General features: G+C 33.0%; 1 protein-coding gene across 2 annotated transcripts; it reads right to left on the bottom strand.

The window, feature by feature from the left end:
- Positions 1 to 7,206: 7,206 nt before the first annotated feature.
- LOC149070615 (uncharacterized) lies at positions 7,207 to 22,521 on the bottom strand. 2 transcript variants are annotated; one of them, XM_089249053.1, is made up of 4 exons: positions 22,301 to 22,521; positions 15,019 to 15,218; positions 12,166 to 12,377; positions 7,207 to 7,975 (listed from the first exon to the last, which is right to left on the bottom strand). In XM_089249053.1, the coding sequence occupies exons 2-4, from the start codon at positions 15,020 to 15,022 to the stop codon at positions 7,283 to 7,285; spliced, it is 909 nt and encodes a 302-aa protein (XP_089105179.1). In that variant the 5' UTR covers positions 15,023 to 15,218; positions 22,301 to 22,521; the 3' UTR covers positions 7,207 to 7,282. The 2 variants fall into 2 exon arrangements, with proteins under 2 accessions (XP_089105179.1, XP_089105180.1); XM_089249054.1 differs by lacking the exon at positions 22,301 to 22,521 and adding an exon at positions 22,063 to 22,137.
- Positions 22,522 to 23,308: the final 787 nt, after the last annotated feature.

Genomic DNA, 23,308 nt, shown 5'->3' on the forward strand with positions numbered 1-23,308 from the left:
ATACAGGGTATGCGTGTTGCACAAACTTGAGCCTAAATTCTGTTTGTGTAAACAAAAAGTACTCCACCAGCCAGCTATTTGGTTTGGAGCTTAGGGATATATTGCAGTTATACTCATTGTACAATCATGTTACAGTGTGTTTGACCGCCGCTGTATGGTCGTGTGGGTATCATGCTGGACTCTCATCATGAGGATTCAAGTTTGAACCACACCAATGGCACAGTAGTGGTCGGCTGAACAGGCCCATCATTTGGGGGGTAGACAACGCCCCCCCCCGGCTTTTTGAAAATACACTGAAAATGGTATATATATACCAATATATATATATATAAAATACATTGAGTACTTGTTATTTGCCCCCCCCCCCGCTGGAAAAAGTTGCAATGGCAGCCCTGCGGCTGAAGTTAGTTTTCTGCATTTTACTAACTTTGAGACATGAATGCGAACTGGTCCCCCATTTGAAAAAGTCTTTCTGCCAAGAACAGGCAGACCTTCAACATGATACTGATAAAGAAATTCAAGCATTTACCGTCTTTACTTCAAAATATGGAACACAGATGGCAGCACTAACAATAACATGAAACAAACACAATTCTAACAGAAATAAGTTAGGGCCATAAATATACTCACATTACATGTTTCAATGTATCGATTTGTTAGAAATTCCACAGAAGGATGTGTGCGAGATGCATGTATGGTTAAGAAGAAGTGTGTTTCGACCTATAAAAGATGCTCCCATTGCCGTTTGTGAACTGTTCTAGAGCTTAATTATGCTCAGCAGTTATGGACATATCATTTTTGTGTCCATAATCTTAAATATGGAAATGCAGTTATGTTTATGTGGAATGTGAGAGTCATGTAACATGAGGGTTCAAGAAATTTTTTCCTGCTCATTCAAATTCGTTTTGTCCTTACCAAGTCATGATACTCATTCGACGGTTGAAAAAGTTATACAAAGGCCACAACAGGTGAATTCCTTAATGAGATGGCTAAAAAATGTTGCCCATAAGAAATACGGGTGTCAAATATAACTAAATTATGGCAACCCAGAATAAGAGCATATATCGCAAAAGAAAAAAAAATTAATAATATATAACACACTGCCTGTAAACAATATTTGTGGTTGTCTTATCGTACACAGTTATGATATCCTTTAGGTGGCTATACCCAGGGCTGTCTTAAGAGTATCGTGGGCCTCCAGTCCAAGTGATTTTTATGAGGCCTTACCAGGCAAATTCTTGAAAATTTCGACCAGATCTTTTGTAAGACTTCCAAACCATGCCCGGTCGGGTCCATGCCTTAAGATGCCACTCACTTACTACCACTGTTTTTCAAGCTGAAATCTTTGCAATTCTTGTGTGTTGTCGAATTTGCGTAGATAGAGGTTTTAGTAGAAGATGTATTTTTATATGCTCTGAGAGATGGCTCTTCAGAAGTCTGAAATTACTTCTCATGTGGTCTGAAAGTGTTACACTGCACTCCATAATCTATCCAACAACAACAAAGTCAAGCTGTGCTGAATACCTGGGGTCATTCAGGTATCTCAGGTTTTCAATGAATCGCCTGACAAGCTGGCTTGGAAGGGGTTCTAGGACTTTGTTCATTGGTCCTGAGCCAGCTTTGAGCATTTCATGGGAATTGATTAGAGATACTGTTTTCAACTCATTCAGGAAAAAACAGTACCAATATTGGCTGAACATTGATGGTCAGCAACTGGTAAAAGAGATAAATTGTGACTGACCTAGTTTTAGGCAGAAGGAGCTGATGAAGCTGAGCAAAAATGGTATTTGTAGAGCTGTTTGTTGGTCTACTTACTGGTCACCACACCTGGGGAGGGGGGGGGGGGAATCTGAATTTAATCCGAGATTATAGTGTTGTTTTACAGGAAAAAACGTAACCCCCTCCCCTCCCCCACGTGAGAAAATTCAGCTTATGCCTATTCTGGTCAATGTACTCAAAAACATCTTAGTGTCATAGGAGTTAGTAGTGACACAACTTGTAGAGGTTGTTTATATAAGGAAGAAACAGCCACTCACTTTCTGTGTGAATGTGGAATGTACTCTGTACAGGTTTGAGCACTTTGGTCATCATTTGATCGAACCCTGAGAGCTTCAACACATTCCCATTAGATTTTTGCTGAACTTTGCTCTTCAGCTACAGACCTCTAACAAGGACTTTTTTTTTATGGGGGGGGGGGTGCTGGTTGCAGTGCTCGGTTCCATGGAACCACCCACCTACAAGTCCACAACAGAACTCCAGGTTGTGGTGTCGCAGGAAATTTTCTTCTAACAAGGTTGTGAATATATGGAATAGCTTACCCACTGGTGTCATAAATTCCACCACAATAAACATATTCAAAGAAAAATATGATATTCATATTGATTTAAATCGGTGATTTAGATTACATTTTTTCACTTGTTAAATTTACATTTTTGCAGTTTGTGAAGCACACCTTCAATTGTTGGTAATAAATGATTAAAAATCAAATATATCTCCGATCATTCTATTTGAAAGTATGAAATGTTTTTGCAAATTATTTTTCAGATCAAGATTTATATTCCACTAATTAGCCCACGGTCTCCATAAAATTTTAATTTTTCTATTTTTTATGTGTATGATCATTTGGCAGTTTTTGTTTTGACAGGTAATGTTTAGGTACCCTTAAGACATTTTAGGTAATCATACATCATTTGAAAAAAAATTGCAATTAGAAATATGTTTCTGAAGTCAACTGTTGCAGTGACATCAACTTTGCAAACAATTTAAAAGGCCTGTATACAAAGCTGGTATAATGTTGCTTCTCGACGATAGAAATCCATACTTCCATCACTTTTCTTTCAGAGATTACTGTAGTACCATTTCAAGGAGGGGGAAAATAGAAATGTGAAATTTTTCTCTGGTCATAAGTCATAGACGGAGATATAATTGAAAGGCTGGGGGCATGATCTATAATGATGCTAATTCATGTACAGTAAAACCTCTAAGTTGTCACCCTAATAAGTCATCACTCCAGTTAAGTCATCATTTTTCTTCGGTCCCATTCAGCTTTTATAAATAACAGTGTTATTAAACCCTTGGGGTTACTCATCACTAATTTCGTTTAACTTGTCGCAATGAAAAAGTTAGGATGAAAGAGATAGGAATAAATTATTTCTCTGGCTCCTTAAACCCCATATAACTAAACTTAAATCAGTGTTACTCAGTAAGTAATCAGTCGGTAGTCTATTAGATGAATGTTTAGTTACTTAGGGTTAAAGAAAAAGCTTGATAGCATGTGTTCAAAAGTGACTATAAAAGCCTTATTTGCTGAAATGGAATGACTTAAATAACAAAAGTGACACCAAGGATGTTTGTTCTTAAAATGTTAAAATCTGTTTGAGCTGGATCTGATTTCTGTATGGGGCCCCCTGCTAATTTAGTGTTACAAATATAAACAAAATATCTCTGTTGAAAAACTAGACATTTTTTACCAAGATTACCCCATGAACTACTATTGAAGAATTCATAGCACTGAAATATTAAATGTGTCATGTTTAGTAAGATTTGATGTGCATTTATTGTGTTGTAGAGAAACATCAACTGTATAATCCAACAGTTGCTCTGATTAGTCAAAATTAAAGAAATACTGGTATAAATCGTAAGAGAGCAGTGTATTTTACCATGATAAGTTGAGTACTAAAAGCACGAAAAGGTAAAAATTGTAGGGTTTTTTTCCCCCTTTTTGTTAACATAAATTTTGTTAATATTGTAATTTTATTTCATATTTTGATAAATGTTATATTATTTTAAATTTTTCTAATTTCCACAGTGTTTGCATGTTAAAACTGATGGCCCTTCGCTTAAGTTATTACTATGCTTAAACCGTCATAACTTCTTGATAAATTGAGTGACGCCATATCAAGATTTTACTGTATATGCACATACATCAATCAGTCGGCTCTGTCATTGCCACTGTGGACAGACATTGCCTACCAACACCCACACCACCCATGGCATGAAACTGCTATAGAGGATAATGTCAACCCACCATTCAAGATATTTTATTTTAAAAAAAATGTTTACCTTGAATCAGGATTGGGTTGACAAGTGTCAAAAACTGGTTTTAAACTGTCAAAAACCATCATAAACCTAAATGAATGCTTTTGATAATGAATGTCTAATGTTTTGAACATAATAGGAATATAACATGATGAAAAACTTACTTTTTTGCATATTACAATGTTTTATTTTTAAACATTAATTTATTACAATAATTAAAACAAAATATTAATTATAATTTGCGATTTTGAATTTTTGGCATAAAAAGAGTTTAGAATCTAGAATATATATAATTTTATGGTTTATTTATCTAAGCTACTCATTACCTGTGTTCAATTTGCTAAGGGAAATAGAACTTTTTATTCGAAATATGTGTGATAGGGCATCAGGGTTAGGTTTCATGTAGATTGAAGTCTTTTATATTTTGAATTATATATAATTGCTGCGAAAAATATCTGTTTCAAGATTTTAAATTTTCTGATCTGCCCAAATATTTTATTTCATATAAAAATTCTCATGCAGCATCTGTTAACAGACTAATTAAACTCATTTATTCTCACTTAAAAATTTCTTAGCTTAGGTTGCATAAAATCAAGAGTTTTAAAGAGTGTTTAGTCAAAGCAGAGCTGGCTGGGCTTACCCAAAGCATTGTTTTGCATGTTTAAGATACAGCTTCAACTGTAAAATCATTGCATTATCAAGTACTAGTAAATATACCATATCACAGTCAAACTTAGTTATTCTTACCTTTGCACTAAGAATAAGTTACAGGAGTTTCTTAAGCATCATATACAAGCCCTGCCAAATTAAAGGACATTTTATTCTTACAATTCAGTATGCATTTTGATTGCTAGATATATTGTAATGTTGTGCAAAATAAGGGTATTGTGTTGAGTATCAGTGATTATCTAGATAATTTAGTAATAACAGAAATCACGACATTGCGTATATGGCATAAAAGAATTTTTTTTCAAACACTTATCTGTTATGAAAAGAACAAAGTGGAGCAAAAAAAAAAGCATGTGGTTTATATCAATACACATATGCTACACATCTATATATATAAAATTGATTTTCTGTGTGTGTGTGTGTGTATGTTCTCTATACAAATCTACAATTTTAGATCGATTGTCACCAAATTTTGCATATATACCAAATGTGACCCGACTTGAACAATAGGCTACTTTAAAATTTCGTCAGACCAGGGCAAATGCCCCAAATGGGCAAAAAACTGTCCGGCAACAATGGTTTTTGGGCCTCAACAATCACTTTCCGAACGTTTACTTTGGTTACCGTGGTTCCCTAGCAATGCGTTTCAGACGTGTTTATGTCTTTACAATGGTTTGTCACTTCTTTAATGCTGTCAGTTATGTATAATAGTTTATGCCTTTATAATGGTTTGCCACATTTTCAATACTCTCAGTAATGAGGCTTTTTGAATAGACGTCATAATCATCACCATCATCGCTTTGAGGGTCAGGAAAAGGGTGATCCTCATAGAAATCAGTATTAAAATTGCCGATTTAACTGCATAAATACGGAAATTTAGTGGGGGGGGGGGGTTTCCTGCTGCATCAATAATTTTAAAAATTAAATTGAATTCTCGATTTTTGAAATATTGAATTCACTTGGAGATACGAAGCCCAGAAAATTAAAAATATGAATAATTTGCCGGATCTACTTTTGAGTTGGACATTCATGCAATAACATTGATTTCAACTTTTTATTTACATCTTCTCAAGCATGAAAATTAAGTTCTCCGTATTGTCTTTTGATATTTATTTGCATAAATTCATATAGTTTAGGATGTTTTTAAAATTAGTTATGGGCTCCGTAAAGTGCATCGAAAAAATTCCACAGCTTTAATTAAGCATTTTTGGAAGCTGAAACAGGCAGAAATAGATAACTTGAAGTTCAGGGGGAGGGAATCGAAATACCTAACACCCATAAAAAAAAGGGGGGGGGGACTATTCATTTCTACGTTTCTTTAAATTTAGATTTGTTTCTTTCATGAATCGCGCAGGACGTCGCCATATTGGTTAACTTAGACACGGTTTGCATGTCCCTCAAAGAAAGAGGGAGATATCGCATGATCCAAAAAGCCTCATTGAAGAAAACCCGGGCAGCGCCGGGTATTGTAGCTAGTATACTATACAAGCAGTTGAAGAAATTTTGGAAGGTCAAGAATCATTTTGAATTGAAGAATATCAAATTGTTTCATAGTTTTCCCTTTAGTGAAATTATGCCATGTTTTATTCGAATTGTATATTTTATAAGAAAAACTATACATATATATAGTCTGAAATATTTCTCTGTAGGGGGAAGAGTAGAAAATTATTTTACTATTGTATTAAGTATTCTCTTTATAATACATAAATCTTGATAATGTATAAATCTTAATAATGCATAAGTATTAATTCTGATAATACATAATCACTTTAAACATGGCATGCAATTTATGCATGTATTTCCAATGGGAATTTGTATGTTGAAAAGCAATATTTGAGGTTTTTGACAGTTTTTGACTTTAAATCATGGTTTAAAGTTTTTTAAAGGTTAAACCATCGAAAACTGGCATGCATCTAAAACCTGCCAACCCTGCCTTGAATGAAAGCGGTGAAATAATCTCTGGATACATAAAATATAACTTCAAGACATAACCTTTTTTTTTTAAAAGGAAGGATTTTTAATTCCATCTTAACTCCATCATCACACACGAAGCTGCATTCACAGATATAAAAGTTTCTCAAGCCATGTACATATAAGGGAGAAAGAATGTACATGTTCACTACAAGGTTTTGTTCCGTTTTTCTTTTTTTATAATAATTTTTTTAAGGTATCACAGTGCAATTCCTTGTGCAATGCTCCACCAAATAAAATCATGCTCGTAACACACAACACACAAGGATTTTTTTATGGAAGGAACAAAGAAAAACAAAAAAGTTTTTTTTTCTTAAAACTTTGCACGTGAAGCAATACAACTAAGAGATTATATAACTTGTAGAGTCTTTTCAACATAGCCAACGTTTTGCTTAGAACATGAACTTACAGGACTGCAAAACGCTTCCCCCCCCCCTTATTTCACATCGAGGACACATGAAGCTTTAACTAATAAAAAATATGTAACAGAGAAAGGAAAGACAGCTGATATTATAACACAGAATCAGCTATGGGTAAGTGTTTTATAATAATTATTTATCACAACTATCAGCAAAGTTGAAAGACGCTAAAGTTACATTTAATATCAGACAACATTATCTTGTTTACTCAATGTGCTCATGTCCGAAACATTAACAGCTAAATCACTAGTACATGAAGATGGTTGTGTTTTTGTGTTATTGTTTTTTATTGGCTGCACACTATCCTTTGCAATATCTATTAGGGGCTTTGATCTTTTTGTCCTATCGGAGGCATCATTGCTAGTACCACTAAGGCCACTTGGATTTGCGGGACATTGGTGGCCAGCTATAAGTGCAGGTATCCATAAAGGGGAGGGTGCATCCTTATTTGAAACGAAGCTAAAATAATCTTTGTGCTGCTTCTCGGTTTCTCTGCTAGTAGAACTGACACTGTGAGACCTTGTGACTAGTGGTGCGCTGCCAGTCATCTCAGAAAGTGGTTTGACACTTGGTTTCTGTAGCATTCCTACAGAATTAGAACGAATCGTTGGCAGAGGACCAAGTTCGTGAACTGTTCTGTTTGGCGGTGGTCTTATGAAGCTACGAGTTATTTCGCCTTGCGTCTCGGAGTCTCTGAACTGTATCTGTTTTGTAGCGCAATGATGAGAATGGTATTCTTCGCCATCGGGAAGGGTGACTGAGTGAGGCAGGTCGAGGATCAGGTCTGTCTGCACTGACTGCAACTGGACCAGGTGATCTTGGAGGGCACCAGCTTCTAGTCTATGGCGTTCTTGAATGGCCGCAGCAGAATACATAACCTGTAAAGTATAGTTCTATTAAGAACCTATCAATTATTATAACAACAGTTTAAAAATAATCATCAGATAAGGAAATGATCATGAAAACAGTCAGATCAAACATAAGTTTCAATACCATATTAAAGTGCATGAAACTTAATCTGATCACATCAGGACTGAGGGTTTCTGCTAACAATAACCCAATTTATAACTGTACCTGAAAGAAACCCAAAAGTCAATATGATGACTAATACATCCCATTTGGTCAAATAGGACATGAAAACTGGACTACTTTGTATTTCTTTTTCAACTGATTGCAAAATGTTCACTTGAACTTTTTTTTTCATATTGTTCTAGAACAGTATTTAGAGCAGCATTTACTTCAAGCTAAAATTCTGCATTTTTTGTTGTTCAGCTGTTGTGAAGAGCTGGAATGTGACTGCCTAATGTTACACAAATTATACGATTTGTACTTTTTGACGTGAATACATCTTTTAAATCATCTGACGATTTAAACGGTTTTTTGATGCATTCGCCAAAAATTGTGAGACAGAATAAATGTTCATAACTCAAGAAGATACAGTATATGTCAGTGCTTTTGAAGTCTGCGATAGTTCTTGTTATGGCAAATCAAATGATACTCCTCTGGTTTCGATCAGATCTCTTCCGATCTGAGCACTAGGATCATGACCCGCTCCTGCATGAAATCATTTTATGTTATACCTCGAGAAGTTTGCAGCACATATAGATGACATTGGTATCATCTGTTAAATATTCCAAAGAGAAATCTGGTGACACCAATTTCATTATATCGGTACTACCTACTACCCGATTCAAGGCACAAAGAAAGTATTCACATCAAAACTTGTAACCTTCCAAATACCTTTCAAACCTCCTCATAGTCTTGCAGGCTGATAATGGTAACTTACAGAGAGAGAAAAATAAGTCTGGTTAAACCTTAGCTTAAAAATGCTCAAAAATATTTTTTCTCAGGAAACTGCTTACATAAACATGTCTCGATAAATGAATTTTTTCCCATGTTATGATAGTGGTTTGTTCTGTATTTTGCAAAAGTGATAACAACACCTAAGTCATGACATTATCTTGGACTCCAGTAAGTGGTATCTACTGTATTTCTTGACAAGTTTTCAATTCTAGCACTTGATCTATTCAAGTACAACTGATGCCACTTATTCGAATCATGAACAATGTTATCATTATGGTATTGTTATCATTTTTCCAGAGAATGCGGAACAAACTAATATCGTAACATGGGAAAAAAAATTTCTTAGTTATCATGACTTTTTGGATAATGTTATAAATTTCTTCCATTTCCCCATTCAAAATTTTTTTGCATATTTTGAAGGTTATAAGGTTTGACCAAACTTTTCTTTCTGTAAGTTATCATTATCAGGCTGCAAGACTATATGGGAGGCTAGAAGGTGTTCTCTCCTCCCTCCCTTGTTAACAAACATTTCTGTTTTCCATAATTGGTCCATAGTATTCATTGTGATGGGGCTGCTTATGCAATGCCCCACAGGAAAATTTTGAGTAAAATTTTGCTGATTCAGGTCATTGGTACAAATATTGTACATACAATGGACATACATAAGGGAATACATATGGGAATATATAAGATGGTACAAATATTGATGATCCAAAATAAAAACATTGTAGTTGTAGGATAACTGCTTTTTTGTGTGTTTTCTTTTTGTTGACAAAGAGATAATTTTTATATTTTATAGTACAAGAACCTTGATTATTCGAGCACCCTTCAGTTCTGATGTGTTCTGATAATCGATTTCGACACAAATTTGACAACACAAAGGAATAAATTGAAATTTAGCAACAAATGATACCCCTCCCAGTAAAACCGTGATAATAACTGTTTTGTTGTCAAGAGGGCACACTCCTCTCTCTCATTAAAGCATGCCCATAGGATTAAGATGAATTCATCAGGCGAAAAAGAAGATGGTATATAAATCTGCTCCTATTCCCATGTTTGTTTGCTTGTCGATAGTTTATAGTGTACCCGGATTCACCCTACTTTACATCTATAGCTCACAGGTATGGTATGTGTGTTTGGAAGTGGATTATTGTACAATGGAACGAAGCTATGGAGTGGGGAGATAAGAGGATTCAAGTTCCAAGAAAATACCAAATGTTAAGCATCATTGACAATACAAAACTGAAAATGAGTTAGGTTAAAAAGGTGTTCAGTTTACCAAGTTGTACGGAAAATTTATGTTTGGATAAACGAGGTTCTAATGCAGTGTTTTCCAAAGTAGGCAATATTGCCCCCTGGTGGGCGATAAAAGCTACTGGTTTAACATAGGATCCTATGGGTTCGATTGAGTGGGGGGGGGCGATTAAAGAAAAAATTTCTGAAGAAGGGGGCGATGGAACAAAAAGTTTGGGAAACTACGTTCTAATGTAATAAATCAATGTTTTTTTCGGGCATGTAAAATATTGATTCATGCAAGTATTGATTTAACTTACATGTCTGACCGGTCATGCAAATTTTTTTATATTTGTCCAGCCCTGGTGTATATGGTGGTGCACTTGCCTGGTATTTCTTAATGTATTGGGCTGAAGAAAAAGCTGTGTCTCACACTCTGTATATTTCTTTCTTCAAGAGTTTTGGCCAAATAATTTTTTAAGCTTTGGCCATTAAAATAATTGCTGAGAACCCTGTTATTCCAGTTGATTTTATGTTATTAGGGAAAGAACTAAATTGGAAACAGTCGGTAGTTGCAAAAATAGATTTCAATTTTTAGTAATGGTCAAGTCTGTTGGAAAATATACGTCTCAATAAACTATGAGAAGTGTTAATGTTAAGATGGCCACGGATGATTTTCCCATGCGTTGGAAAATACCAGAAAAATATAATTTTGGAAACACCAGTACCGAGAAGTTTGCAATATTGAAGTTTACAGGAGAAATGTTTTGGTTGACAAAGGAAAAAAGCTTGTGGAGACATTGAAATCAGTGGGTGACATATATGAAATTTCCAATCTATGCTGACAAAGATTATGACGTCTAGATGCTTGTAATGGGAAATCTTTGTAAGCACTTCCCAGGGGCTCAGCAGCCAATTCCGGACAATAAAATAAATCAATAAATTTGAAGAATAAATTAAACAAAAGAGGCTTACAGGGCTTCACAAGTCAAAAACGGTTGAGAACCACTGGTCTAGATAATGTGAGGGTTCATAACCCTCTACGATGTTGTATATATTTGAATAAACGTGGTCAAAAAACCAATTTTACCAATCTCTTTTCACAAACTTTTTGGTGCTGTTGTGAGCCAATAAGTCCAAAGAATGGAACAAGGACCTGCTCTGAATTATTGACGCTTCCACTAATTTGAAAATTACTACTTTCATATATTTTGAACCATTACTATAATTCTTTTATTATACTCTCTCTATTCTTTCTATTCTATTCTTTTCTTTAAACTATTCTTCCATTAATTTTTGATTATTTTTGTCATTTATTCTGGAAATGCTTTGCAATTATGAGATATAAATTCACCATTCAATTTCAAATTCCATCAATTCTGAATTTTCATTTTTTTTTTTTTTTTTTTTTAAAGAATTTTTGTATTTTTGAATTGATAATTTTTCAGCATTCATATGTATTGTGCAATAATATTATGCCTTTTTTGTGTGCCCCAAAAATGATTATTTAAAATTAAAGGGATGGGTCATCGTTAAAGTGTTCATATAATTCAGTTGTTACATAGAATAACTAGTTAAAGTGTGGAATATTCTACACTTTAACTGGTTATTCTATGAAATAACTGAATTATACACTTTAATGGTAATAGATACAATTAATTTTAGAATTAGAGGAAGCATTAGAAAATGACTAGAAGATAGAGATTTTTGATGAATGAGGTTTTGGTAACATAATTTGAATAAAAAGTTTTGTCAATAAATTTTTGAAGTTCATAACATTTGAAAATAAGGAAACATATTTTTCTGGAATTATGTCTAGGTGAACTCTGAAAGAAAAGTCATCTGGTCTCCGCCGGGTCACAAACCTCTTGCATACTGGGCAAGCATGCTTAATCCCAATGATGACCAGATGACTTTTCTTTCTTATCATACGTCAACGTAATTCCAGAAAAATGTTTCCTTGATATCTAGGGCTGAGAAAAAAAAAGCCAATTATTTGAAACTAAGATCAGTTCAAAAAATAAATACTAACAGATGCCGTGGTTGTTGCAAGTGCATACGAATACTGCTGCTGTTCTAACTGCTGGGGACAAGGAGATGGCAGCTGCATTCTTATAGATGTCTGGGGCTTGTTACGCTGGTCACTCCATGATCTTGCTCCCATTTTGCAATGACCTAGGATGCATGTGACAATGCCGACAGCCAGAAGCACCAATATCACAAGAACAAACTGAACACTTGATGCTGAAAAGAAAGAAACAACTTGTAATGAAATTTTTTTAACTTGAGCTAACAAAACTAAAAATCATCAACTAGTCCTCATAAACCTGTCACAGGAATATATTGATGTATTTTCTGATCAACATGATTAGGGGATGAAAACTTGCAATTAAAAGAATGCAACTTAACACTTTCTTCAAAAAAAATCTAAGTATCTCATATGGGAATTCAACAGGGTATAAATGTCTGCCAAGATGGAAGCAAATGCAGGAAACTGTGGTTTAACTTCAAACCACTAGACCAGGGGTCTTCAACCTTTCAGATATGGTGGGCCAGATTGAAACTTCCTGTGAAGCCTGCAGGCCACCAACTCATGTAATTTAGTGGCATCTTAATAGAAGGGGACAATGGCGCACCAAATTAAACAGGGACAAAAATAATTGAAGACTTTCATTTACAGTCGGTTCCCCCATATTCGCGGTTTCCGTATTCGCGGTTTTTTTTCCTTTATTGGAATTTTTCTTTAAAATACTCAGCAATCGTCGTTCACGTGTTTTGTTTACAAAATTTGAGTTATGCTTGTTTAGGATGGCTCATTCTTCTAGTGCTACTGATAATGCTTTGAAAAGGTAAATAAAAGTGAAAACTTGACAGGAAAAATTTGATATATTGACTGCTTGGCGAAGTCAATACCTTCTGTGGTCCGCCATTACGGAATCAATGAATGTTCGGTGAGATATATCAAGAAAATGGAATCTGAAATTCGTTCAGCTGTAGCTGCACCTGTGGCAGTCAAAACTTTGCAGCGCCTATGGGATCCATGTGTTTCACGTACAGAAATGCTTTTTTTTTGTGGGTACAAGACTGACACAAAAAGGTATTTCAATTGATTGCAATATTATAACAGAAAATGCGGAAAATTTTACTCTTCCATAAGAAAAGGACTGGTGAAACGTCTATTTCATCAGAATCTTATGCAAGTAAAGGTTGTTTCATAGGTTTAAGAAACGATTCGGATTGCGCAATGTAAAAAGCACTGGCGATCAAGCCTCTGCCGACGAGGAGGCAGCTAGAAAATTTTGAAAGACTTTGTAGAAAATTATTAAAGAGAAATGTTATGCACCTCACCAGGTGTTTAATGCTGACGAAACTACACTATTTTGGAAAAAAAATGCAGCAAAAAAGTTGAGCAAGAGGAAAAAAGCGAGCTCCTGGTTTTAAGGTTGGAAATCAGCAATAGATTATTTTCATAACATAAATCCCTCTATTTTACGTTCTTCACATGTAGAAAAATTAGTAGAGGAAGCCTTGTCAACATACTCCAACATACTTAATGATATGAAGAAGACACGGCAAACAGAAAAGTCTCAACATTCTTTCAGAAAACATCGCCAAAAATCGCTGCACCCTCTTTTACATTCCCTTCTACCTCTGAGTCACCCTGCTCTTTCTCATGATATTCAATAAACGAGATATACAATAAAAAACCTATGTTTTCTGTTATTCGCGAATTTCCATATTCGCGGTCACTCCCGGAACGTAACCCCCGCGAATACGGGGGGCCGACTGTATTCTGAAATTATTTCTTTTATTAATTATCAATTTTCCTCTGTTCTGAAATTATTTTTTTTCACTGATTCTGAAAAAGTTTTTGATTAATTAATGATTAATTTATTCTGAGAGATTAATTTCAATCTGTGTGTGAAATCTCTTTACATGATTCTTTAATTATTTATTTTAATTCTGAAATTATTTTCCTTCTCATAGGCCTGATATCTTGAAATCATTTCTTTCAATAGATATGCAATTATTCATTTATTGATTGTGAAATAATTTTTATCAGAAATTATGAAATTATTTCTTTTTTTTCATTTGTTCTGAAATTACTTCTTTCAAAACTCTATAATTATTTCATTTAGTAATTCAAAATTTTCATCAATTCTGGAATTATTTTTCATTTATTCGGGAATTATTCCTTTTATTAATTTTAGAATTAATTGCATTTCAATGTTTTCAATCATTTTTTGAAAATGACAGGTAGGCCATGACAAAAAACTCGGTGGGCCAAATGTTGCCTGCAGGCCATGCATTGAAGACCCTCTTCACTAGGCCATGAGGCAAATGTGAAAGAAAAGTTTTGTAATGAGAAACCATGATTTTCTAACATTATTTTTTAAGAGAAGCACCCTCTTGTGCCCAATATTCAGTCAGTTATAAAAGAATTCCCTTCATATTTGCGTATCAAGCAGTTTTATCAGAGAAAATAATTTTGAAAAGTAGATTTTACTCCTCTTCAAATTTTTAAGGCTATTTCTGTAAAAAGAGCAGTATTCTTTTTATGAAAAACAAAGAAATAACTGTTAAAATATTCTTTAATTTTAGGTAATTTTCTAATTCAAAAAATTACCTAAAATTTGAAAGTATTTTCACTCCACAGCAAAATTTGGAGGAGTGAAATTTAATTTTGATGCGTGAATCACACATCTAGATGCATATTGGCGAATACTGGTACCAAGTGACAAATGAATTCTGATTCATCTATTTCTTAATCTATTTTTAAACTTGCAATAAGAGGCTAAACTAAATGGACAAATATTCAAAAGGAGTATTTGGGAAGAATTATTTTCTATCACCAAAATGATAAATGATTTTAAAAGTGACTTACGCATAAAATTCTATTGCCCTTCAAGTTTGCTTATCTCGAGACTTCCTGAAGCACAAAGAACTACAGGTCATTAAGTGGAGAAGAAGGGCTCTCATTATGGCTCTACTGTTGTATCACTGATTGGCAATGTCTTCAACAACTGCATTCTTATCTCTAATTGTACCAGAGTCCTCCTTCAAGGGCTGTATTCAGTTTGGCAACTATGAAAATAATATAAAGTTTCATAATTAATATATATTCAAAATAATGACAACTTATCATCTTGACAATCAAAAATACTCCCATAAGGTGCAAGGATTCTCCCTAAGCAAAGAGTTGCAAGCAATAAAATATTAATACAGTGGAACTTCGGTTTATGAGTGTTTCGCAAGACAAGCAAAAATTTTGTGCTTTGTTTACTGTTTACTGTGATCACAACTGAATTGATGGTTCTTTGCTCTGTCCAATACACATACTGGGGATTGTGAGTAATTATTTTACACAGTCAGAATGCCTAACAGAGCATCATGCACTGTCTCAGGATCATCACTAAAGCCTTGGGTGGGGTCACCATGAGAACCCTCAGTTCGGCCTGGAGTTGATCACAGACAAACTAATGGATCTCCATCGCATGGAGCATAAACAAGAGCTTAGGAATGGAAAGAGCAATAAATGTTTTTTCACACTTTCATATGAGCAAAATCATTGATAATGTCATCAAAATCTAATTTTTGAGTTATCTCAGCTTTAATATATGATAAAGCTAAAAAGACGACAGTTTTTCTTGTAAAAGACTCGAGTGAACTGATGATTTAATCTCCCTTTTTGATAAGAATGATCTTTCTCTAAAACAGTTTGATATTGGTGATGTCAATGATGATTCAATGCTGCATCAATATTTGCAAACGTCTCTGCTGAACCTGTAGCGTTATTTAACATTTGTGGCATTGTGTCACCTACCTGAACCAAGGATAAAAATTGTATTATTTCATCGGAAAAATCATTTGCAAAATCGTATGCATAAAATTTTTCATTGCATACAATTTCGCATCATATACAGAATCTTCGTAAAGATTTGAGGATTTTGTGTTGATCAAACATGCAAACTTTCTCATCATTGTTTCATTAATTATTTTACAGTAAAAAAAAATGTTAAATTGAGGAATCGAACGACTATGAGACATTGAAACATATTTTTGTCATAGAGTTTATATTGCATAGGTGTATTGTACATGCTGTGTAATGTCTATTACACAACATTAAAATTAAGCACGATTAGTGAAGTTTCTTTACCTCAGCCACGAATCATCGGCTGAAGCTTTGCGAAAGTTTCGGACGTAGAAGAGATTGGAGAATTGCTCAAGTCCAGAATTATGTGACTTGCTTTTTTGCAGCACTTTCTATTGACAAAAATGTGAACTTCATTTTTTTCCTTTACCAAAAATAAATAAATAAATGAATTTCCCCTTCATGAGAATTACTTTTTTCCACAACTGCAGTCAAATATGACAATTCCTTCAATTTTTATGAATGTTTGAACTATTCACAAATTTATGAAACACACTGTATTAATTATTTTATCATTATCATGTGTTATTGATTAAATACCATTTTTATACCATTCAGTTTTATGTTAATGAAATATTGGTGGAACAAATCACACCAGATTTCCATTATTAACTATGTAAAAATTTAATTTGATATACAAATGATTCAGATTACATGCACGTTTACAGAACAAATTATGCTTGTCAACTGAAGTTCCACTGTACATATCAAATGGATTTAATGAAATCAATAAGCTATCTGGATACTATGCCAAGGTGAACTTTAGAAAAAAAAATGTTGTTCTCTCCACCAGGACACGAACCTAGGACTTCTTGCATACTGGGGAAGCATACAAATAGATTTTAGTTTGTGAAAGGTACAGACAATCAACTGCAACCCTTCTTCCCTGAAAGGAATTCATTATGTATAGAAAGTCATCCTCTCCACTTGTTAATTCAATATATATGGGAAAAAACTGGCTGTATAAAGAGGATATTGATGATTAGGTAATGAAAATTCATCTCTGTCCTCACGGGGGTAAAAAAACCCAGTCTCTTGCATGCTTATCAATTACTCTACATTAGGTAGTAAAACCTGTCTATAAGGAAACTGTAGTATAAAAAATATTGTTATAGACAAGTTATCACTGTAGACAGTTTGAGCATTTGCGCTATTTCCAATTAAATCAGAATTCCGCCTAGGGATCAAAGCAAATATTGTCATAGGTAGGTTTATAGTTATAGACAGTATTGTTATACACAGGTTCCACTGTATATTGTATTACATAGGAAACTCTGCAATACCAAATAATGCTTGTTATATGCAGTGCTGCCATTTGCTATAAATTTTTCTGACTATGAGTGAAGTGTAGTGATTGAATAATTGTATCGTTGTAGGCCTGTTGCTCCCTGTGGCGACACTTTTTAACAGGGAGATCAGCTTGTATTTACACCTCGAAGTTGGGAACCACCAAAAATGAACTTCAGCCAACCACCAGGGGTTTGAATTCAGATCCTCACTTGCTTACTACTGCAACTTCAAAATTACAGCGAAATCACTATGCAATGATATTCTGTGGACCAAGAAAATAATATTGCTGCATTGTAGAGGGATCATTGCTATATCATTTTTTTCTGTCCTCATCAATCGCATTTTCATGTACAGGCCTCGGCCAACATTACTGTATAAATAAATATTGAGAAGTAGCTGTTTAGCATTCGAGTACAGAAATTTTCAAACAAGACTTGAAAAAATATTATGGTAGAGGGGATTTATATCGTTACACAGAGTATCGTTATAGTGAGGTTTCATTGTGTGTCTATAACTACAAAGATATACATGATGACTCAAAAAGAATCAACTGATTTCAAAATTATAAAAATTTTAAAATTAAAAACACAAAAAAAAATAAATAAAACAACCAGCCACAAGCTTCCAAAGGCTGAGAACCACTGCTCTAGATCTTTCGATTGCTTACTGACCTAATCCCTTTCTATATGTCACTGTTTTGGTTGCTCACATGCTTGCAAACTCTCTAGGTTAGTGAGACAGATGGCTTTTTTCTTAGCCCAAGATATCAAGGAAACAGTTATTTTCCAGATATGATGCTGAGGTGATTAGTATCATATCCGGAAAATAACTGTTTCTCTAGGTTAGGTCACTCTTTTGGTCTGTCCATGACTTAATCCTTTGATCTATAGATAGAAAAGGGTTTATGATTTTGTCACCCTTCTCCCCTTCTACTCTAATTTTCTTTACCACTCATTCCACAAATTAGTCTCCTCCCCAACTTGTAAATACATCTCTATCTCGCTTTTGATTTGAAAAAGCTAAAAAATTATATTGAGTTCAAGTTACAATTTTGTAAGATTTAATCAATATAAATTATCATTCTTTAATTTCCATTTGATGGGTTTTTTTGCCAAATGTTATAATAAACTGAGTTTTTCCGTACCTCACACATTATAATAGATACTTGAAACTATTTGTGTGGTTAATGCATTTTAAATCTGTATCTACACATCAAGATTCATAGTATTCATAGTATTCATCACGTATTCATAGATTTATACAACAGGAAATGCAAATCAATTGTACTTGGAAAGATTATTAACGAAAATTGGAACTACACCATCAATTGACTGCTTTTACAAGGGAACATGGGTGTCGATCGGTCAGGGACAATTCTAGATTATGGTGTTGAAGGGAATTTTTCCCATCAGGGTTGTTAATAAATGGAATAGCTTACACCCAGGGGTAGTAAATTCTAGCACAATTGATACATTTAAAAAGAAATACGATGAACATGTTGGGGTAAATCAAGAAGCTATCCATACTTAAATAAGACAATCATAAGTATTATTTATGGGCATTGTATAATATTTTATCATGCATATATATTGTTTCTAGTTTTTAATTACATTTTTAATTGAGGGTTGCTGTATTTTAGAAATATATGACATCCACATTTGTTATGGGTGTCTTTTCTCAGCCACCTCGTTGAGCATTCTGCCTGTTGTGGCATTGTATTTGCACCATATTTTTTAACATGTATAAGGAACCTTCCCCCCCCCCCCCTCCTGATCTTTTGGACTTAAAATTTGGAATAAAATTGAAAAGATATATCTTTAATACTTTCCATGAATAAGAAACCCTATATATGAATAGAAACTTTATATTTTCGGGACCCAATTTTTGGCAAAAGGGGGTTCTTTTGTACACGTTAAAATATTGTAATTGGAAGTTCACTTTAAACCTTTTCTCTAATACAATACCAAACTCATCAATTTATAATAAATGTTTTACAATAAAAAAAACAAATGAGACATTCATAAAAGAGAAGAAAGATATTGATCCATCATGTTGTAGGTATTCAACATGATAAGAACTTAAAACATATTTTTATAATTGTAATATATGAAATTGTAAAAAAGAAAAACTAGCAAAGTAAGACTCATTGAAAAATTTGATTGAGTAAAGATGAAAAAGACGAATCTTCTTAATTATCAGTTGATGAGCATTTTTTTACCAAATATATATATTATAATAGATGCAGTTTTTTTGTTTATATATTTTTATACTACATATTCATAAATTTTCTATATGGTTAATGCATTTTAAATCTGTATTCACATAATAAACATTTATAGATCCCATTTACAACATGAACTACTGAAGAAGCCCAACTCATCAAAGCCACTGATCCATCATATTGTGAGATTTTAGTATGATAACAACTAAAACACATAATTGTAATAAATAAAATTTTTAAAAAAACTAACAAAACAAGACTCATTGAAAAACGTTATTGAGAAAAGATAAAAAAGACTAACCTCCTTAATTTTCAATTAATGGTTTTTCTTTTTTATCAAATCCTATAATAAACCCAGTTTTTCTGTACCTCATAGATTATAATAGATATTGGAAACTGTGTATGTGGTTATTACATTTTAAATCTGTATTTACATCAAACATTTATAGACCCGATTTACAACATGAAATGTAAAAGAATTGTATTTAGAAAGATCATTATAATTAAAAGAGGAACTAATCTGAACCCTTTCTTTAATAAAATGCCCATTTCATCAATTTATCATGAGTGTTTTACAATCAAAAGGAAAAGGAGGCATTTATAAAAGAATAGAAGAAAGCTATTGTTCCATCATATTGTAAGTTTTTAGCATGATAACAATTTAAAATATACCATAATAAATAAAATTGTTTAAAAAAAACTAATAAAATAAGACTCATTGAAATACTTGATTGAAAAAAAATAATGAAAAGACTAACTTTTATTTGTATTTCAAAATTGTTGATGGGGGTAAGTAATAAATAATTCCTCATGTAAACATGGAAAAGAGGTGGGAAGAATATTATTTCTCTCACCCGCCGGACATCGCCCAGACAGCGATGATGAAAAAGTGCTCTCTCGGTCACTCACATATTACCCACTCCCCTAGACCACTCTTTCGATTACTCCCATGCCTGCACACCATTTTGGTTGCTCATATGCTTGAACACACTCTATAGATCACTTTTTTCATTGATCCCTCTATAATGTTTATATGGTTAATGCAAAGCATGAAATGAAAATCAATTGTACTTGGAAAGATTGTTAATGTGAAAAGCGGAACTAATCCAAATCTCTCTTCTATAATAAGATGCCCAACTCATGTATACTCTACAGTCAAAAAACGAATGAAACATTCATAAAAGAAAAAGAAGAAAGTTACTGATCCATCATATAACGCAAGTTTTTAACATGATAATTACTTAAAACATACCAACATAATCGTAATAAATAAAATTGTTAAGAAAATTAACAAAATAACACTGACTAAAAAACTTAGTAAAGAAAAGGTAATAAAAATACTTTTTTTTTGGTTTCAAAATATTAATGGGTGTAAGTGATACATAATTACTCACATAAACATTGAAAAGAGGTGGAGGGGATATTATTTCTCTTGTCTAGACATCACCCACAGGGACAAAAAGTGACCTCTGGTCACTCACATATTACCTACACTTTATATCACTTTTTTGGTCACTCCTTGCCTGCATGCAGTTTTTGTCACTCATATGCTTGCACATACTCTATAGATCAACTTTTTTGATTGATCTCTTTATAATGTTTTTATGGTTAATGTATTTTAAATGCGCATTCAGATCATAAGCAGTCAAGGCATGAAATGAAAATCAATTGTATTTGGAAAGATTATTAATGTGTGAAAAGAGGAACTAATCTAAATCTTTCTTCAGAAATAAGATGCCCAACTCATCATTCTATCATGAATGTTCTACAACCAAAAAGCAAATGAGACATTCATAAAAGAAAAGAAGAAAGCCACTGATCCATCATACGGAAAGTTTTTAACATAATAACAACTCAATATACGCAATTAAAATTATGATAAATAAAATTTTAAAAACTAACAAAACAAGACTCATTGGAAAACTTGATTGGAAAAAGATTATATAACCTTAATTTTGATGTGGTTTTTTTTTTCATGAAATCCTATAATAAAAACCCAGTTTTTTTGCACCTCATGGATTATAATAGATACTCAAAGCTATTTGTGTGTTAAATGAATTTTAAATCTATACACATTATAGACATTTATAGATCTCATTTATAACATGAAATGCAAATCATTTGTATTTGGAAAGATTATTAATGAAAATAAGAATGAATCAGAATTCCAACTGTGTAAACCTTTTCTCTACTAAAATGCCCAACTCATCAATCTATCAGGAATGTTTTACAATCGAAAAAACAAATGAGACATTTATAAAAGAAAAGAAGAAAGCTCCTGATCCATCACATTGTAAGTTTTAACATGGTCATAACTAAAACAAACCATTATAATCCGAATAAATAAAATTTAAAAGATAAAAAACTAACAAAATAAGACTCATTGAAAAACGTGATTTAGAGAAGATAATAAAAAGACCAACTCTTTCTTTTTTTCTTTTTGTTTCAAAATGTACATTGGGTGTAAGTGATAAATAATTCTTCACCTAAACATTGGAAAAGAGGTGGGAGGAATATTATTTCTCTCTTGTCCGGACATCACCCAGACAGCGACGAAAAATAATAAATAATAACAATTTAAAAAAACAAAAACCGGAATCGGTGCACATGACGGAATTAATAACAGTGAAGAAATAAATTGAAAATTAATAAATAATTATGAAGATCATTTCCCAATTTATTTAAAAGGCATTGGAGACAAATCCACAATATTATCATCCTTACCATCAAATAAAAATAAGAAATTGTTTATTAGTAGATCTTGTGGGTCCCTGTCCCATCACCTCATTACAATATTTTGTATATATATATATTTATATATAAAAGAGGGGGGGGGGACTCTTTTTTTTCTTTTTTTTTTTTGTTTGTTCTTCTTTTCCTAGGAGGAAGCTAGACGGCCGTCCGGCCCACAGCTGAGACCTGAGCAACGTCGACAACATGTAATGATTTTTTTTTTTAATTTTATTTTCGTCTGTCTGGTGAGGCCATATTTCCTGTCTGTCAAAAAAAAATATAAGAAAAAAAATAAAGAAATATAAAGGAGAAAAAGAAAAAATAAGAGAAAAATAGAAAAAAGTGTTTGATTTTTTAGTTAATGATTTGAGATTTGAAATTTTAATTATTAGTGATTCCTTTTCTGCGTGAAATTATTTTAAGTTATTTATTTGTTGAAAATATTTTTTCCAGCTCTGACTATACGTCCTGTTTTCAGTTAGATGCATACCCGTTTTTTTTCGGGCTGTTTTTGTTATGGCGAAAAAACTTATTTTGGCTCTTGACTTGACTTGACTTGTCTTGTTTTACGTCCTTTTGTACCAACCTAGGGTTTTAGGACGGGTAAAAAAAAAGAAATATACAAGGTTAATGTGTTAGTTTGTTAGTTTTTTAGGGTAGGAAAAAAATTTTTGATACATCAACATATATGGAAAATACCATACATTTAGAAAATTATAAAATAACAAACATATATATAACTATACCCATTCACTTTGTATATACCACCTATACAAAACCCATACCAGTACACAGCTTTATCACAAATTGTACAAATATTAAATCAAATTCACAATATATACAGCACAAGAAATTTTCTCGCATCAAACCAAATAGCTACATACAAGAAAAACAATCATACTTGTATGATCCAACATAATTATTCATAACAAAAATCACAATACATTAAGCAAAAAATAAAAATAAATTCCATAAAATAGACAAATGTATTATAAAAAA

Source organism: Pholcus phalangioides, unplaced genomic scaffold, assembly GCF_987345545.1.
Source record: "Pholcus phalangioides strain wild (caught in Gottingen) unplaced genomic scaffold, Ppha-v1.0 ptg000021l_1, whole genome shotgun sequence".
Taxonomy (NCBI): domain Eukaryota; kingdom Metazoa; phylum Arthropoda; class Arachnida; order Araneae; family Pholcidae; genus Pholcus; species Pholcus phalangioides.